At 45.5% G+C, this 16,704-nt stretch overlaps 1 protein-coding gene across 2 annotated transcripts; it reads right to left on the bottom strand.

The window, feature by feature from the left end:
* Positions 1–128: 128 nt before the first annotated feature.
* Positions 129–14,631, bottom strand: gsna (gelsolin a). Of its 2 annotated transcripts, XM_076988830.1 has the most exons (17): positions 14,472–14,631; positions 9,623–9,820; positions 9,061–9,215; positions 8,805–8,966; positions 8,527–8,676; positions 8,336–8,425; positions 8,071–8,203; positions 7,616–7,920; positions 7,400–7,533; positions 6,921–7,011; positions 6,441–6,467; positions 4,103–4,273; positions 3,667–3,841; positions 3,153–3,274; positions 2,914–2,991; positions 2,533–2,593; positions 129–1,495 (listed from the first exon to the last, which is right to left on the bottom strand). In XM_076988830.1, exons 2-17 carry the CDS (start codon positions 9,813–9,815, stop codon positions 1,326–1,328), a joined length of 2,217 nt encoding a protein of 738 aa, XP_076844945.1. In that variant the 5' UTR covers positions 9,816–9,820; positions 14,472–14,631; the 3' UTR covers positions 129–1,325. The 2 variants fall into 2 exon arrangements, with proteins under 2 accessions (XP_076844945.1, XP_076844946.1); XM_076988831.1 differs by lacking the exon at positions 6,441–6,467 and having other exon boundaries at positions 14,472–14,630.
* Between the last annotated feature and the right edge of the window lie 2,073 nt (positions 14,632–16,704).

Here is a 16,704-nt window from a genome sequence, read left to right as displayed (position 1 = left end):
AGGACACCATTGCTGTTGTGCAGTACCTTCCGTCTCCAGAGAGGAAAACCTGCTTTGGTTTGCATTACTGTAACTCCCAAGTATAACTAGGAAAACAGCAGAACAAGAAATCAGAAATGCATGATGGGTAATGGTTGCCATTGCATTGTATTGAGAATTATTATTCAAGTCACTACAAAATGACCAATGGCTACATCAACGTTACAAAAAAAGTTCCAATAGTGAAGCTAGTGCTGCTGTTAGAAGCCCTTAATGTTCACATTAAAACGAAATCAGTTCAGACATACAAGGAAATGATCTATTCACTTGTGTTAACATGCAAGAGGAACATGGCAACCTATTTCATTAAAGCCCAAGTTGGGAATCATCTCAGAGGAACTGGATTCAGCACACCAAACTAAAAACATGACGGCCTACTAAAAACATGACACTTTTTCTGTCAGATGATGATCTTGAGTCTAGTCTACTGGACAACCTCCCGTACATGGGGTTATACAGTCACTACGGAAGGAAAGATAAGATAAATGTCCTCCCTCCGCTCTGACTTCCTGTATTTTTCAAACACCCCCTCAGATACAGATTCTGTATGTTGCGTTCTTCCTGTCTCCTGTACTTACCTCAGAGTTTAAGAAATTAGCATGTCTATCCTTCCAGGTCAAATGATGGCCTGGCCTGAATTCCAGCAGTATTCTCCACCCTCTTTCCCCGCTGCTTAACTGTAACCACTTAACATAAGGTGTGGTTTACACTGGCACATGTGTTTCCTAGGCCTCTAATTGAATCTAATTTGGTAATTGGAAGTTAATGTTTTGAGGGTTCCTGACTGTGGCTTTAATACATCTGTTTGCCAAGGTCTATATTCATGAACTCATCTCATAGCAGGAGAACAGGGCTAGGATGGTGTTTGCCATCTTGTCTTGCTGACCTTCATGGTGGAAGTAAAAAAAAGATTTGGTCCAGAGTGTGAGTGCTCCTGAAAGAAGAGTTGCTGTGAATCTGACCACAGATAATATGATCCAAAAACCTTCCTGCATGTTTACTACACAGTTTCAAATAAAATTCTAACAAAAGCAAGAAACAGACACTTAAAAAAAAAAATTTGCAGTAACAAAGGTGCAATGAAGATGCGTTGCTTGGCCTGACTCAACTGGGCACTATTAGACCAGGGCAGCAATGCTCTATGGTCAGAAGTCGCCTTTTTCCATTGATCCATTACTAGCTCCGCCTACATAAATGGAACCAAATTGGTCAGTGGAAAAAGGCGACTTCCACCAATGGTCAACTAAGGCAGTAGGGTTAGAGGTCAGGGAGGGCTGAGAGACCAATCACAGCTCCAGCTCAGCCATGGCGCGCTCCAGGGGATCGCTGCTCCAGTAGTCGTGATCCCAGCCCAGGAACCAGCCGGTGAAGGTGGGCGGCTCCGAACCCTGCTTGAGCTTCACGATGGGTGTGCGGGGGTCTCGCTGGGCCGGGTCCGTCTCGATGTAGCGGGCGGCTGGCGGGCGGGGCAGAGTGTTCGCAACACGTTAGACATGCGCGCAGTGCAATTTCTGGGACATCATTTCAAGATTAATGAACGTGGGTGGCTGTGTGTGTGAAATCGCCATTTCTCAAATCCGAGTGGACGGCGGGGTAAGTGTGGTTAATGTGGGCCTGATGGAGTGAGCACACCGCATGTGCACTTGTCTCCTAGATTAATATAAGCCGCTTTTATCCACGACGGCACGGCTCTGAAAAAACACGCGTAAAGCCTGGTTTATACTTTCGCGAGCGACCGTAGCGCGCGGCTCCGCCCACCTCGCGCGACCCTGCGCGAGCGGTGTAGGCGTTTATACTTTCGCGAACGTCGCGAGCGTCGCTGCAGTGTTCTCCGAAACGATAGGTGGCGATAGGTGGCAGTGGAGAATAAAAAACCCCTGCAAAAACGGGGAAAGAACATTTTTACCTGACCAGAGACCGTATATATACACATCAGGCATCAAACGTAAATATGGCTTTGCAGTGTTGTCCGAAACGATACGTTAACAAATACGAGCCTCTTGTAATTCCAGGGCGACACATGAGAGAACGTGAAGACGTTAAGATTGGGCGTTTTGAAAATAAACAACCATAAACTAATGTGATAAAAAAGCGAATTATTTCGATTCATTTCGAGTATATGTATAAATATTTAACTTAATTAAGTTTAACGTGCTGGGAAATATTGAAATGGACCTTTAAAGTGACGTACAAGTGCATTAATTCCACCTTGTATAGGTGTATGAACCCGGCAAACATGACTTTGTCCATCGCGCTGAAGCGCGGCGCGCGCGCGAAGTTACAAAATTCGGGAGGTGCACGACCTCGCGCCGCGACAGCGCGCGAGGCCCTCGCGCACGGGCGGAGCCACCGCGATTACGTCATTTTCGCCGCGCGGACCCTCGCGCCGCTCGCGGCGCGTCGAGTATAAACCAGGCTTAATGAGGCGGCGGCCGCACATGTCGGAGTTCATTACCGAGATCTCACACGAGTGAGGATTTTAACGAGTCTCACCTGAAGCCATCGCCTCGCTCTTCTCCTCCTCATGCGCCTCATTACCGACCCAGACAAACACCTGCAACACAACCACGGCAATTACAAACCCCACAGGAGATGTCGCCGTGTCAAGCTGACAATGGGTGTGCGTCTCTGCCGGATAACGACACGAAGGTTACTTTAGAGTCGAGTTCCTTTAGAACTGAGGACTTAATTTGTTATGATATGTCGCTTAATCATCAAAAAATCAAAGATTCAGTCAAAGAACTGTGATGTGAGTTTGTGTAGTGTTAGATTGCTTGAGAGCTCAGGATCACCAAGGGAGAGATGATGTGTGAAATGTAGAGAGGTCTGTTGGGGTTACTTCACTGCGGCTCTATAGAGAAATCTGACGGTTACCTGATCCCAGGTGTCCAGGATCATGACATCATCGGTGGCCAGATCCTCCTGACCCATCTCCCCAGGTACCTCCTCAATCTACACACACACACACACACACACACACACAAAATTACCTCTGATTCACACCAACCAGTCTGACATCAGACTACAAAGATCAAATACATTTTCTCTGCGTTATAAATGTTTTTTGTCGTGACAAAATGGCCGACACGTGCGTATCCGTGGGAGACACTCACGATGAAGCGGCCCGTTTTGTTGGAGCAGGCGAAGAGTCTGGGTGGGTGTGTGTCCAGCTTGTCCTTCAACCTGGCGGAGGTGCGGTACGCTGACTGTCCTCCCAGAGCGCCCCAGAAATCACCTACACAGGTGCGGAGGACATGAACCAGCACCGCTGATTAACCAGCCCAACACCCACCGTGTTACGGTTCTGATACGATACGAACGTGATCCGTTTCATAAAGAGCTGGTGACACAGAATGGTTACGTGACGGCAAGATGTGTGTGACTGTTATTTCAATATTACAGGGTCCAGATAAAAATGTATAATGCTGTAAAGACACTAAAGGGATCGTTTACTTTTCTCTTTCTTACAGCCTTATTAGTTTAGTTTAGAGACACATGCAACTTTATTTATTTTTTGGCAGAATCACACTAGGTGAATGCAACTCTGCGCAGGTCTGTATGTAATCTATACGACGTGATCGCGTCTGTAGATAATGTGAAGCCAGATTTGAAATGCTCTGTTCTTACCAGGTTCCCCTCCCTCCGAGATCTCAGACGCAGTCACCCCGAGGATGGAGCACAGCTGCTGGGCTCCCGCCTTTTCTGGTTGACTGGCCCCCGTACCCACCCACAGGTAGGAGGCCGCTGGAGTCACCAGGATGAAGGCATCGTTGGAGTTCAAGTTAGAAGATGCTGCGTCAACCTGGCCATTTAAACAACCACTCAGTTTAATGCAGCCACTCCAAAGCAGAAATATGATCTTGAAATATGATTTTTAAAAATATTTCTTATCCAGATATATTATTTTATCTGCAGTTAGGCAGATAGATGACACTAGGTGTCAGTATAATGAAAAAAAGAAGAAGAACTCTTGCTTGTTCTATTTTCAGCGGGTCAACATGCTGCACCCCCCCCCCCCCCCCCCCCCCCCCCCCCCAGAAGAGCGTGGACACCAGGCACTGACCTCCACAGCCCTGGTGCTGCCCGCGGAGTTGGAGCGCACTTGGAAGAGGCGTGTCTGAGCAGGCTGGGTCTGCCCCCCCTCTCTGGACGTGCCTCCCTTATACACCACCATGGGCCGTCCACCAAACAGGCTCATCAGGTGTGCTGGCTCCTTACCCTGGACCACACGCACCTGAGGAACACATAGCCACACAGGTTAAATCATAACCCCTGAAACACCACCATGAACAGTCATACTGCAGAGCTGGACAGAAGACACGGGAAGGAAGGGACAGATGAAGCTGGAGCCGACGTGAAGAACGGTGTTCTATCTAACTGGAGCTGACGTGAAGAACGGTGTGCTATCTAACTGGAGCTGACGTGAAGAACGGTGTGCTATCTAAATGGAGCTGACGTGAAGAACGGTGTGCTATCTAACTGGAGCTGACGTGAAGAACGGTGTGCTATCTAACTGGAGCTGACGTGAAGAACGGTGTGCTATCTAACTGGAGCTGACGTGAAGAACGGTGTGCTATCTAAATGGAGCTGACGTGAAGAACGGCGTTCTATCTAACTGGAGCTGACGTGAAGAACGGTGTGCTATCTAACTGGAGCTGACGTGAAGAACGGTGTGCTATCTAACTGGAGCTGACGTGAAGAACGGTGTGCTATCTAAATGGAGCTGACGTGAAGAACGGCGTTCTATCTAACTGGAGCTGACGTGAAGAACGGTGTTCTATCTAACTGGAGCCGACGTGAAGAACGGTGTGCTATCTAACTGGAGCTGACGTGAAGAACGGTGTTCTATCTAACTGGAGCTGACGTGAAGAACGGTGTGCTATCTAAATGGAGCTGACGTGAAGAACGGCGTTCTATCTAACTGGAGCTGACGTGAAGAACGGTGTGCTATCTAACTGGAGCTGACGTGAAGAACGGTGTTCTATCTAACTGGAGCTGACGTGAAGAACGGTGTGCTATCTAACTGGAGCTGACGTGAAGAACGGTGTGCTATCTGCACTTCTGTAAAGCTGTGAACCGCTTACGCGAAGCGTTTGTTGTTCTTTTAAAAGTGACTACTGAGTTATCGCGATGAGTTTGAAATGAAAAAGGTACTGACATGAGAAGAAGTTAAAATAAGTAAGCTGTACACCTCCAGTTACCGATTCTAGGCGTGAAGAAATCTAGAGGCAGAACGTCCCTGTTATTAAACATTTGAATTAGGACTTTAGATCACACATACGACTTCCACATCTCCATGACTGAGTCCTCATGTTCAGCCAAACAGCAGAACAGTGGCAGAAATGTGTCCTTTCAAAGGTGCATTTTTGCTGCTGTTTGTAGAAGCGTCCACCAGGTGGCAGCCTTCCAGCCTTCCTCGGTGTATGACAGTGGGCTTGTTCAGTCACTGGATGAAGTGCTGCTTCATCATCAGGTTTCATACAAAGGAGCCCTATTGCAGACGCCCCCATCACTCAACGTGTGGCACTTCCTCGCTGCTCTGTGTGAATGACGGATTTGTTCACATTTCGGCGTGAAAACAACCACGTTTGGGTCCAAATTAAAGTTCCCTAAAAGCCTCAGTTCAGCTTGAGCTGTTTTTCTCCGTGTTTGACCTGTTTTTTTTAAAGGTGAAATAAAAAGATTTTAAAGTGGAGGTTAAAAGTAAACATCTGTCTCCAGAGAACCCTGGAATTCTGTTCATGCCCAACAGGCTTGTTTTTGATTCACACATGCACACGAATACACAGCGCACACAAACAACACTTTTAAAACGATCAAGCCTGACTTTCACATTTCACATGCAGGCACAAAGTGGTCACTCTGTGATCAGATGCAAAGCACTTTGTAAGTCGCTCTGGATACGAGCGTCTGCTAAATGTCGTAAATGTAAATGTCATGGTTACACACTGAAAAAAACAGGTGGCTGAAAGGTTGTCACTGGAGGACCTGTGATTTCAAGCCCTGGTGTTTGATTAAACATCACCAGTCCATTTGAAGGGGTACACACGCTGACACACCGCTAGTGTGTGCACACATACAGAAACAAACACAGAGCCGTAACATCCTTGCTCTGGGAAATGAAACGCTACAAAGTATTAACCTATTTGCTGTTTTTGGTAACTCGTGTCAGCCGGAGATTACGGTTTCAACTACAAAAACTCTCTGCGGCGTAGCTTAGCGCTATAAAGGAAAATAAACCTCAAAAAAGACGACATTGGATCGAACGTCCCGTTTGGAGTTAGATTGATTCCTGTTGCATTGTGCCAACAAGGATAACGATCATCTTAATCGAAATGATCTGGTGTTAGCATCCGTGCTAATGCTCTGTACAGAGACGTGCAGCGCAGTCACACAGCTACCTGAGTGGTGATAGGGCCGCCAGCCACCTAGAAACAGACAGGCAGGAAATGGAAGAGGGACAGGAAAGAAAGGCGGATGAGGACGAGCAAACATCAAGGTCAGGAGAGGACATTATGAGAACATCACAGGTCTCCTGAGGGGAATCCAGAGGTAGCAGATGGCTCCAGCTTTTTCCAGGCTGCAACATCTAGATCTCTCTGGCACCATGAACACCATCAACCATAAAGGGCAACCATAAAGGTGCTGTAGATACAGGTCAGTGCGGCAGGACAGTGATGAGTGCTTTTAAAGCATGAGCTCAGAGGCCTCTAGGACACGCTGTGAAAATGTACACATTTTAGCTTCACGGTGTCCGTAACTACTGTTCTCCAACGTGCATTCCAAATAAAATGTTTTTTGTTCATTTTTATCTGAGGTTGCTTAATAATTCGGCAGAACAGAAGGATGGTGGACAGCTCTCCGTCCCAGACGGACAGTACCTGTACGGGACCTCCTCCAAGCTCGTCATCCAGCTGTGTGGCCAGGATGGCAGACGCTCCGATTTCGTCCTGCGTGGAGTCCGAACCTTGCCTGCAGTGAAGATGGCACTCAGTAAAGCACTGACTTGCAGGATCAAGCCTTTGAGCCGATCACAGAGCGCCTGATTGGGGCCCTGATGTATCTTCATGCTGTTTTCACACTCCATACCACAGGGAGTATTATTTAGGGTCCCTGAGTCTATTGTACTTCAGTGATGGCAGAGACATGTACCCTGTGGTCTCTCTAGCCATGAACTGTGCACAATTAAGAGTCCAACTTCAGATCACAGCTAATGGGCTTCACTACCGAACTGATGGTGTTATTTTCACGTTCCTTTATCAAGTTATTTTGATAAAATCCTGAGTGGTTCTGTTATTATTTTTTGAACACACAGTTGCTGATATGTTGTTGATGGTGACCACACGCGATCAAGTCTTACCAAATGTAGATGATGTGGCCCCGTCTGCCACCGTGGGCGTAGTTGTAAAGGATGATGTAGCTGTCTCCACCATAGAACTGGCCATAGGTGGAGGGGTCAACAGGAACCTTGTCTGACCCCTCAATGCGCCAAATCTGCAAACACAAGGCGAATCATGTGGGTGGTGTTGTGGTGGTGGGTGGTGGTGGGCCATGGGTGGGTGGTGGTCACTCTGACCTGCTTCTCGCCGCTGCCATCGTCCACCATGCCATGCTGCGCCGCCATGGCGCATGACTCGTGAAGGGTGGAGGCGTCGAACGGCACCTTCTCGATCTTGGCGATGTGGTTGGAGACGTAGGCCACACCCAGGCCATCGGTCTGGTCCACGTCGCGCCAGTTCTTGAAGAACTGCTTGAAGAGCGGCGTCTCGCCCATCTCGGGGAGGATCTGCACTTGGGTGTGCTTGGGGTAGCCCATCTTCTTGATGAACTCATCTGCTGCCTTCATGGCTGCCTTTCGTTCCTCAACGTTGGCGTCCTTTCCTGTTTGGCGGAGGACGCCAGGTAATTAAAAATCGAGAACACCGCGCACAGAAGGGCACAAGCCTCCTATGTGTAAACATCGTATAAACATCGTACAAACAGGTGCTAAGTGCAGACTGTTTTCTTTGGGCTGCTTTAACCAATGCTTACCTTTCCACACAAAGATCTTGCCGTCTGAGCCGTGGTCCAGGATGAAGCAGTCGGTGGACTCGAGGGTGCTCTGGGAGAAGGGGTTCTCGTCCGCCACCAAAGCCATGGCCATGGTCCCACTGGCGTCAGAAACCTGTGGCACAGGACAAGAGCGTTTTGGACCAGCAGGTAAATTTAACAGGTAGTAGTATGTTACTGTAGGCTTGTGTTGAGAAGGTCCATCAGCCTTCAGGCACAAGTGTGTGAATCTCAATAACCATAGTACCTTGTACAGTTTGGCCAACTTCCTATTTGAAGCATCTGCTTTGAGGTCATCATCCAGACCTTCTGGCAGGTCTGGCTTTTCTCCAAGAACCTGCCATTGAGGAACATAACAGACTTCTGTATGGCCAGGAGCTAAGACGGTTATTAGTAAATGCAGGAAAGAATGATTGTAGGCTAAGCTGAACTTCTCACCTCGAGCATCTTGTCTCGCTCCACGCCCTCATCGCACACGTACACCCGGGCACGCCCGCTGCGTTCATTATCACGGATGGACTTGGCCAGCTGGGTGGCCTTCAGCTTCTCAAAGCGGTTGCTTTTTGAGCCACACCACTGGTAGATCTCCTGTGACACGCACAGATGATGAAATTATCATTACATATGAGACTATAATGTCACGGTTGGACAGTGGCTAGCTGTAATGTGACCTTTATATATACATATATACATAAAAACAGCCCAGATGTACTCACATTACCCAGGTCCAGGATGAAGCAGTCTCCCTGATTAAAGCTGTCCCAGCCGACGGGAACCTCTGTTGCCCTGACAACACGCCGACCTTTGACATGCAGCACGCGCTGCATCACCACCTCGTTGGTTACGACGTGTTTGAACCCTGAGGCAACTCCACCTTTCTGAGAAGTGTGCGAAAGAGCTTTCAGGAAAAAGGTGTAAGGGATGTACACAGAATTTTTACATTCGCCCGCATCTTCTCTGCTGACTGCTCACCATGTACTGCAGACCTTTCTTAAAATAACCCAGGAAGGTTTTAGACTCGTGGCCCTGGACTTCTCTGTACTGGATGGGTTTTCCACCCAAGTGATCGTCCATCTGCACTGTGAATATGGCAGCAGATCCACTCTCATCCTGCGTGCAGAAGTCGCCTGCAGAACACAAGGGTGCACAAGAGTGCACAAGTGTCAGCAGTTTAGCTACGCCATTTCCCTGAAACGCTGGTCTGTCTATTGACTGATCCTCATTTAAATATCCCTTTCCTAAGTGAGTTTTGGCGAACCAGGGCGATCAATTTCTTCATTACAGGGCTGAGGCACATGTTTAAAGCCATGCTGTGCAACACATTTACTGACTACTAATACATAAGCAGTTAGCATTTGAAATTATAGTAATTTGAAATTACAGGAACATAGTTTATAATGCCCCCCTCTCAGATGCTAATTGTGCTATTGGTGGTGGTAAAGCTAACTAACTAATTAACTAACTAGTGCTAAAAACGTACCAAAGGCTTTGAAAGACCAGGCTCAAGTGAACATTCCCGCTCTACTGAACTTACCGAGCCAGAAGTGGAGGTCATACTGCAGGCTACCAGAGCGTTGTTTGATGGTGTTGAGGACCACGTAGGCGTCGCCCGTGTAGAACGAGCCGTAGAGATTCTCTGGCACGGCCACAAGGTCAAACTTCTCAATCCTCCACACCTGCAGGCCAGGTTGCTGGCCCGCCTTCTCAAACTCAGGGTGGTACACCATGCTGTCTGGAGAGAAGCCATGAAGGGTTTACTGTGATTGGTGGAAATTCACTGCACTGTTACAGGACTTTTATTATTTATTTTTAAATACAAGCCTTTGGGTTTTTTTAAAGCTCGTTTTAAAGTTATAAAGTGGTATTCTGAATTATTAATGTTAAATTTTAAGCAGGAGCCTAAAAGTACTTCGCTTTACTGATTCAATGTGGTATTAAAATCTGTGAATCCATTTAACTGGAAGTCTACACAGCCCAGCAGCTGGGAATTTTCCCCTGTACTGAAGTTGGTGCGAGCCCTCAGGAAGAGGAAGAGCTGTGACTCAGAACCGGCAGCCTGCCCAAAACATCAGCACCACTCACCTTCCGCTCACATGCCACACACACACACACACACACACACACAGACACTCACACACTCCAAGCATTCTGTCCTGACTTTAGGTGCACTGTTGTAATGAGAGCACTGGTTAAAATGGGGCCCCGTCTGCAGAGGTTACCACAGACTTCCAGGGAGAGTGTGGGGCGACGTTTGGCATCTTTGGGCTGGAACTGGAATGTCGAGACAACACTCAGCTGTTGCTGCAGACTAGAGGCTCAGTGTGGAACGTGAGGTCAAACACAGCCGAATGTACGACAGCGTGTCTAAAACACAGCACGTGATCATGAAAGTCAATTGGTGATGGGTAATCAAAGAGTATTTTTAATACAATGGATTATCTGCACTCGTGGTAGATGCTTAATCCTAGAGGTGGTAAAGACAATTCAGCACATCAGGAATCAATTACAATGTTATAAACTAAATTCCTGAATTTAATGTTAGAACCCACTCACTCGTTATAGTGTGGTTTAGAATTCTTTCTCCTCACCAAAGATACAATTACAGCAGTGAGGGCCCGGCCATCTACTACAGACACAACGCACTCACCACACACTCTCACTTGAGCTAGGCTAGCTCAAAGAAGAGGTTCCAAGAAGCATTCAGTTAAAAAAATTGTGTTTTCTTTGACCAACATGCACTCTACACAACAGGCTTTTGTTTGAAAACTCAGCAATCTCAATGCAGACATTAACTGGGTGTATGTGAAAGAAACCGCAGTATACCAGTTTGTTTAGAGGTTATTACCTTAAAAATAAAAGACGAATAACTATTTTAGCACTAGGCATATTTTATAACTGCTATGGTGTTTCAGTTGTGGTCCCCAAAGCTGAATCCCAAGAGATGTGAGAGCACACAGACCAGTGTTGGTGAAAGGCAGTAGTATCTTCTAAAGAGGAACACGCCCATGGCCACTGGCAGCTGCAATCTAACAACACAGTTATCTTCGTGCTTGCTCTGACATGCTTGCTCTGACATTCATGATTGCGTTTAGATTTAAGTTGTATCAAGAGGTACACATATACACTGGAGAAATTATTAAAACACATAAAGTGGTCCCTGGAGAGTTATGGTCCTGCCAATGTCTCAAAATGTCCCATGAGGAAGCATATAATGGTCTGTAGTTCGGGTTTTGCACATGGAACCTGAACCTTGAGTGTGTACACAAGGGAAGATTAAATCTCTTTGGTATCTAAAGAATGCCTAATAGTGTAGATGCTTAATTTTAAAAGGGTGTCTCTTAGATTTAGAATTTCTTTTAAATTCCATCATGTCTCAAAAACACAGTCTCAGGGCAGTCATAGCAGTTTATATTTACTGTCCCTTATTTATATGTTCCAGAGTGAGACAGTTACTAGCCTAAAGTGGATTATAAATAGCCCCAGGTCACATGACTTGTGCTGGCTATTGCACAGCCTCATGGGAAAAAAACAGTCAGCATGCAATCGCAACACATACACGAAAAGAGAGACTTTGTGTCTCAAGAAAACTGGTGCATGACAAATTACTATATGGGAGTTTACAATGAGCAGAGAAAAATTAAAAGTGCACCTACAAACATACGGATCTCTCACAAAATGCATTATGCTGAAGGTGTGTGTGCGTGCGTGCGTGCGTGTGTGTGAGAATGAAACACTGCTTTGCATTTCTGTGTGACCGGGCAAGACCAACAGACCTAGGTGACGTATGAGTATATATTTCAGTAGCCTGGAATTATGACTAGGAATAAGATAAATGTTTATTTGAAGGTCACAGTCTATTATGCATCAAAGGCCTAAAAGCATAAAGGTTTCTGGAAACAGCATTTTACTGAATACTGTACTTTTACTGTACTTAGGTTCAGTTAGCAATGAAAGGATTAAAATGTTAATGTTATCCACTTTGGTGCATTTGGGAGCTTTTATCATCAAAGAGTTCGATACTGTACTGCAGCTGAACACAGGAACCAACCCCCATCCTGCATGGCAACAAGTAGCACTTTAATATCCTAATTGGGAATTTTCACTGGTTTTTTTTGATACAGTAACCGGAAACTAAAGAGGTCTCTGAACAACAGCCTAGCAAGACTGGACCCATAAAACCAGCTGAACCAGTGTTCAACATTGTTCAACCCTGAGCATTCAAGCATCTTCCTGGGTGACTCATTCTCTCCGTACAGGCAGACCCCTCCAACGTCTCCCCTCCTCGAGGACGGAAAGCCACTCACAGACATTTGGTTAGCATTTCTGCAAGGAACCTTCAGACCTTATCCCTTAATCTACAGCGGTGTTTACTGAGACCGAGAGCACCTCCACCAGAACACACACGCTCTGCTTTATTATCCTTTTAGAAAAATCAAGATCATTTCAAGGTTCAAAGTCCCTTCCAAAAGCAGCAGATTGATGTAACCGGATGTTGGTCTGTACGCCGATCATAAAGAGTGACTGCAGATTAAATTTTGATCTCCAATGGTCAGAATAACAGGCCATGGGAGATAGTGGAGGAGGAACGGTGGCCATTTTGCTGTGTGTCTTACTGCACTGGACGTGGTCTGTGTGAGGAGCACGTGAGGGGGTCTCTGAGGAGCACACAGTGTGTTGGAGAGGACTGTGGTCTCTGACACAGGGAACAGCTGCTCGTCTGTAGCTCAGACTACACCTCCCTCCACGACAAGAAACCAGGCATTCATAGATTAGACTTCTGTTGGTCTCACGAAACACACACAGACACGCGCGCAGCAACTTCAAAGATAAATGCAGTGATTGTAACACGTAATTTGTGTCTCAGCAAGGTGTTATCTAGCCTGTAAAGAAATTGAAGAAGTTGCTTCTACAGGATCTTGATGGTGTTAATGATCTCCAGGTCTGAAGGATCCTTACTCTGCAGTAACATGCCAAATGAAACCATCTTGCTGCTAGTCATTCAGTCAAACTCTAGTGCTGTTGTATTTCATTTACGTACCTTGACACGAACACGAGGACACGTAACTACAGCTAGACTAAATCAAGTTGGAATGAGGCCTCATCGTGTGTGTGCACTCACTGTTAAAATACCAACTTCCTCTCCCTGTGGTATATTCAGCACAAAGTGTTTTCTTGTTTTCCTCCGTTTCTATGGTAACGAAGGGTTTCTATACATGATGGGACACTTAGTCATTGAAACAGGAACATCCTTAGACATCACCCTATTTTTATGCTCTTGTAAAAGCATTACACTTAGAGCGTGATATGATACTGCAGCTCCTAAATGATGTTTGTGTCATGGAAGTCTGTTGTTGATGAACAAGACTGGCTGACCCTGTGTTAGATGCACAGAGAACATGTCTTGTTTTTATTGGTGATTTTGTCAACACGTTTTAAAACACTAGTGATGTGCTAAATTTCCATAAAGTCATGAAAAATATCTTCTTCATAGTATATATCAGGTTGAGACATGAATTAGCTCAATACAGTACGAGTTAAGAACATAAGAACATTGGGCTGTATGTTTAAGTAGCCTATATAACATTCAACAGTGATTCAGTCAAATAGTGTGAGTTGAATTGTCTTGCATTAACATGGGGATACACAGCTTTACTAAATACAGTTCTCATTTCTCATGCTACGGAGTACTGAGGGACAATCGGGTTCTCTAGACCACATCTTTCAGTAGTTTGGCTCTTATTAGCATTACAGAAAACCTCATCACACTGTTCACTGGTGAGGTTCTTCATCCAGTCATTCGTCTGCAATGCACTAAAACGTGGCCTTCCTGGATTCGTTTACTGAAACTAAATCTACATCTAAAAGGTGGCCGTGTGCGTAAATTCATTTCTAATGTAACATCTAAAAGACTTTTTGTCGAGCTGTCACGTATATTTAATAACTGTTCCTTGCCCCGTGGGCTTTATCTGCAGTAAATCCACCCAGTGGTTAAAAACACTAGATGATGTCAGAACGTGTCCCGCCCAGAGAATGTGAAATATCTGCAATTGACATTTTTATCAAGCCGTATATGGCTTGTTTGAGCGAATGGAAAAATCCTGGAATTCGTGTTTGCAAATGAATATGTAATCGTCTGATAATCTGCATAAAAAACGTGTTGAGTGGGTTTAAGTATTTGAAGTCCCGTAGAGAAGGGGATATATTTATTCCACAATGTAAATTAAAGCCCACTCCGGCCGACGTCAAAGGGGCTACGTCACACAGTCCCACTACAGTCCGTAGTGAAAAAGTAATCTGGAAATAATCTGGATTTGCATAAACATAAAGGGGGGTTTTAAAACAACGGGCAAAACATCTCGAACATGTAGAAAGCGCCTTCTTACCTCCTGCTGACTAGTTCGGTTCTGTTTTGGCCGGATGCTCGTGCAGGTACTTCTCTCGCCACGACGTGCAGAGGAGCGGAGAGTGGACTGTGAGATTATTCCTGGCCTCTGCAGGGCAACACCCTCGTCTGGTCCCACTAAGAACTGGACTCGTCCGGAAGATCCCGGCATTTAAACCACGCCCCCTTTGGAATCCACAGCGGGGCAAATCTACGCGACAGTGCATTAAGCTGGGCGTACACTGTACGATATTTTAAATCGTGTACTCAGCTCCAGCTCAAACTGTACGACTAAATCGCAGAGTTTAAAAGTTCACAGCTCACGATTCATATACTCACACTATACGACCCGACGCTCTCATGCGATCTCACGAGGAGCGATTTGAATTTCAAACATGTTTGATATTCTTGCGACGCTGCGATTTCTGATCGGGAGTTGGTCGTGAGGTGTGAATCGCTCCTCGTTTACCTGTGTAAACTATACGATGCACGACACGCGATTGAGCCGAAACTCGGCCCGATCGCAAAAATAGTCGCACGAGTGAAAAATCGGCTGAAAATGGGCCAAAGATCGCACAGTGTACGCCCAGCTTTACTCGCCCAAGGCTGCATGCTTTGATTTTGGGTGTTTTTGTAATTTTTTGGTTACTAAATTGCATGTTGTTGAAAAGATTCAATTCTAATGTGAAATAATAAAACATCACAAAAATGTTTATTGCATATTACCTATTGCAGTTTCAGTTCTCACCCTTAGGAAATACCCTTAGAGAAAAATACTTAATGAAAAATGTGTCGCTAACTCATATTCTGAGAATGCAACGGAAAAATGTTTTTATATATACTCTAAAAAAGTATTACCCTAATAATGAAATAAGCTCATTTTGGATGGAAGCCTACGTTGAAGGGAAAGAAGTATGCTAAATAATCAGTTATCTGGATCATTCTAGTATGTCATCTTTTAAATAAGAGGCAGAAAACTACCTGTGTGAGTATCAAATAAATGTACAGTATTTATTTTCAGTGCTGGCTCCATCTGCTGGTTAAACGCTTGGTACATGTGGTTATGAAATATGTACGTGTCATAAAAAAGGGCTTTGTTTCTGCATTCAATCCTTTCTGGAATATTTTCCACACACTGAGCATTTTAGATTTTAAAATATTTAGAAAAATGTTACAATTGCATGTTAGATGTAACAAAAAAAACTACATAGCAAAATAATAGTTTTATTATAGCATTCTGTAGCTACTAAATCTGTAAATCAATGGTATTTGTCAAGGCGAGTTTGTTTGAGTGTAAGGTGTTGGGGAGGAAGCTTCAGAGTAGAGAGTTGCTTTACTGGTTGGTAATCTCCACCCTGTTATGCCACTATGGCTATCAGGGATACATCTGACTCATTCCCTTCAGTGAACGTGCAACCACACCTGTAGATCAATCAGAACTGGATGCTAAGCCAACAATTGGAACATTGTGTTCAACTTAGGGTTAGTGTCTTTAACTTCAGGCCAGTCAAGTTCCACACCAGACTCGGCCGTCCATGTCTTTATGGACATTGCTTTGTGCACTGGTGCACAGTCATGTTGGAAGAGGAAGGGGCCAGCTCCAAACTGTTCCCACAAAGTTGGGAGCATGGAATTGTCCAAAATGTCTTGGTATGCTGAAGCATTCAGAGTTTCTCTCACTGGAACTAAGGGGCCAAGCCCAGCTCCTGAAAAACAACCCCACACCATAATTCCCCCTCCACCAAACTTTACACTTGGCACAATGCAGTTAGACAAGTACTGTTCTCCTGGCAACCGCCAAACCCAGACTCGTCCATCAGATTGCCAGATGGAGAAGTGCGATTCATCACTCCAGAGAACGCACCTCCACTGCTCTAGAGCCCAGTGACAGTGTGCTTTATACCACTGAATCGGACACTTTGCATTGCACTTGGTGATGTATGGCTCAACTATGGAAACCCATTCCATGAAGCTCTCTGCGCACTGTTCTTGAGCTAATCTGAAGGCCATATGAAGTTTGGATGTCTGTAGTGATTAAGTTGGCGATCTCTTCACACTATGCACTTCAGCATCTGCTGACCCCACTCCATCAGTTTACGTGGCCTACCACTTCGTGGCCGAGTTGCTGTAGTTCCCAAACACTTCCATTTTCTTGTAATACAGCTGACAGTTGACTGTGGAATATTTAGGAGCGAGAAAACTTCATGACTGTATTTGTTGCACAGGTGGCATCC

This window comes from Brachyhypopomus gauderio, unplaced genomic scaffold (genome assembly GCF_052324685.1).
Source record: "Brachyhypopomus gauderio isolate BG-103 unplaced genomic scaffold, BGAUD_0.2 sc64, whole genome shotgun sequence".
Lineage (NCBI taxonomy): Eukaryota > Metazoa > Chordata > Actinopteri > Gymnotiformes > Hypopomidae > Brachyhypopomus > Brachyhypopomus gauderio.
Note: the sequence above shows the minus strand (reverse complement) of the source record. Positions and strands in the feature narration are given on the sequence as shown.

Bases quoted from the DNA above. Each gene is read 5' to 3' on its own strand.
- gsna (XM_076988830.1), bottom strand. From the start codon at position 9,815: ATGGTGTACCACCCTGAGTTTGAGAAGGCGGGCCAGCAACCTGGCCTG. The intron at 7,012-7,399 runs GTAAGACTTGAT...TCTTCACTGCAG, and splicing joins GGCCACATCATCTACATTTG to GCAAGGTTCGGACTCCACGC. The intron at 1,496-2,532 runs GTGAGACTCGTT...CCCGCCCGCCAG, and splicing joins GAGCGAGGCGATGGCTTCAG to CCGCCCGCTACATCGAGACG.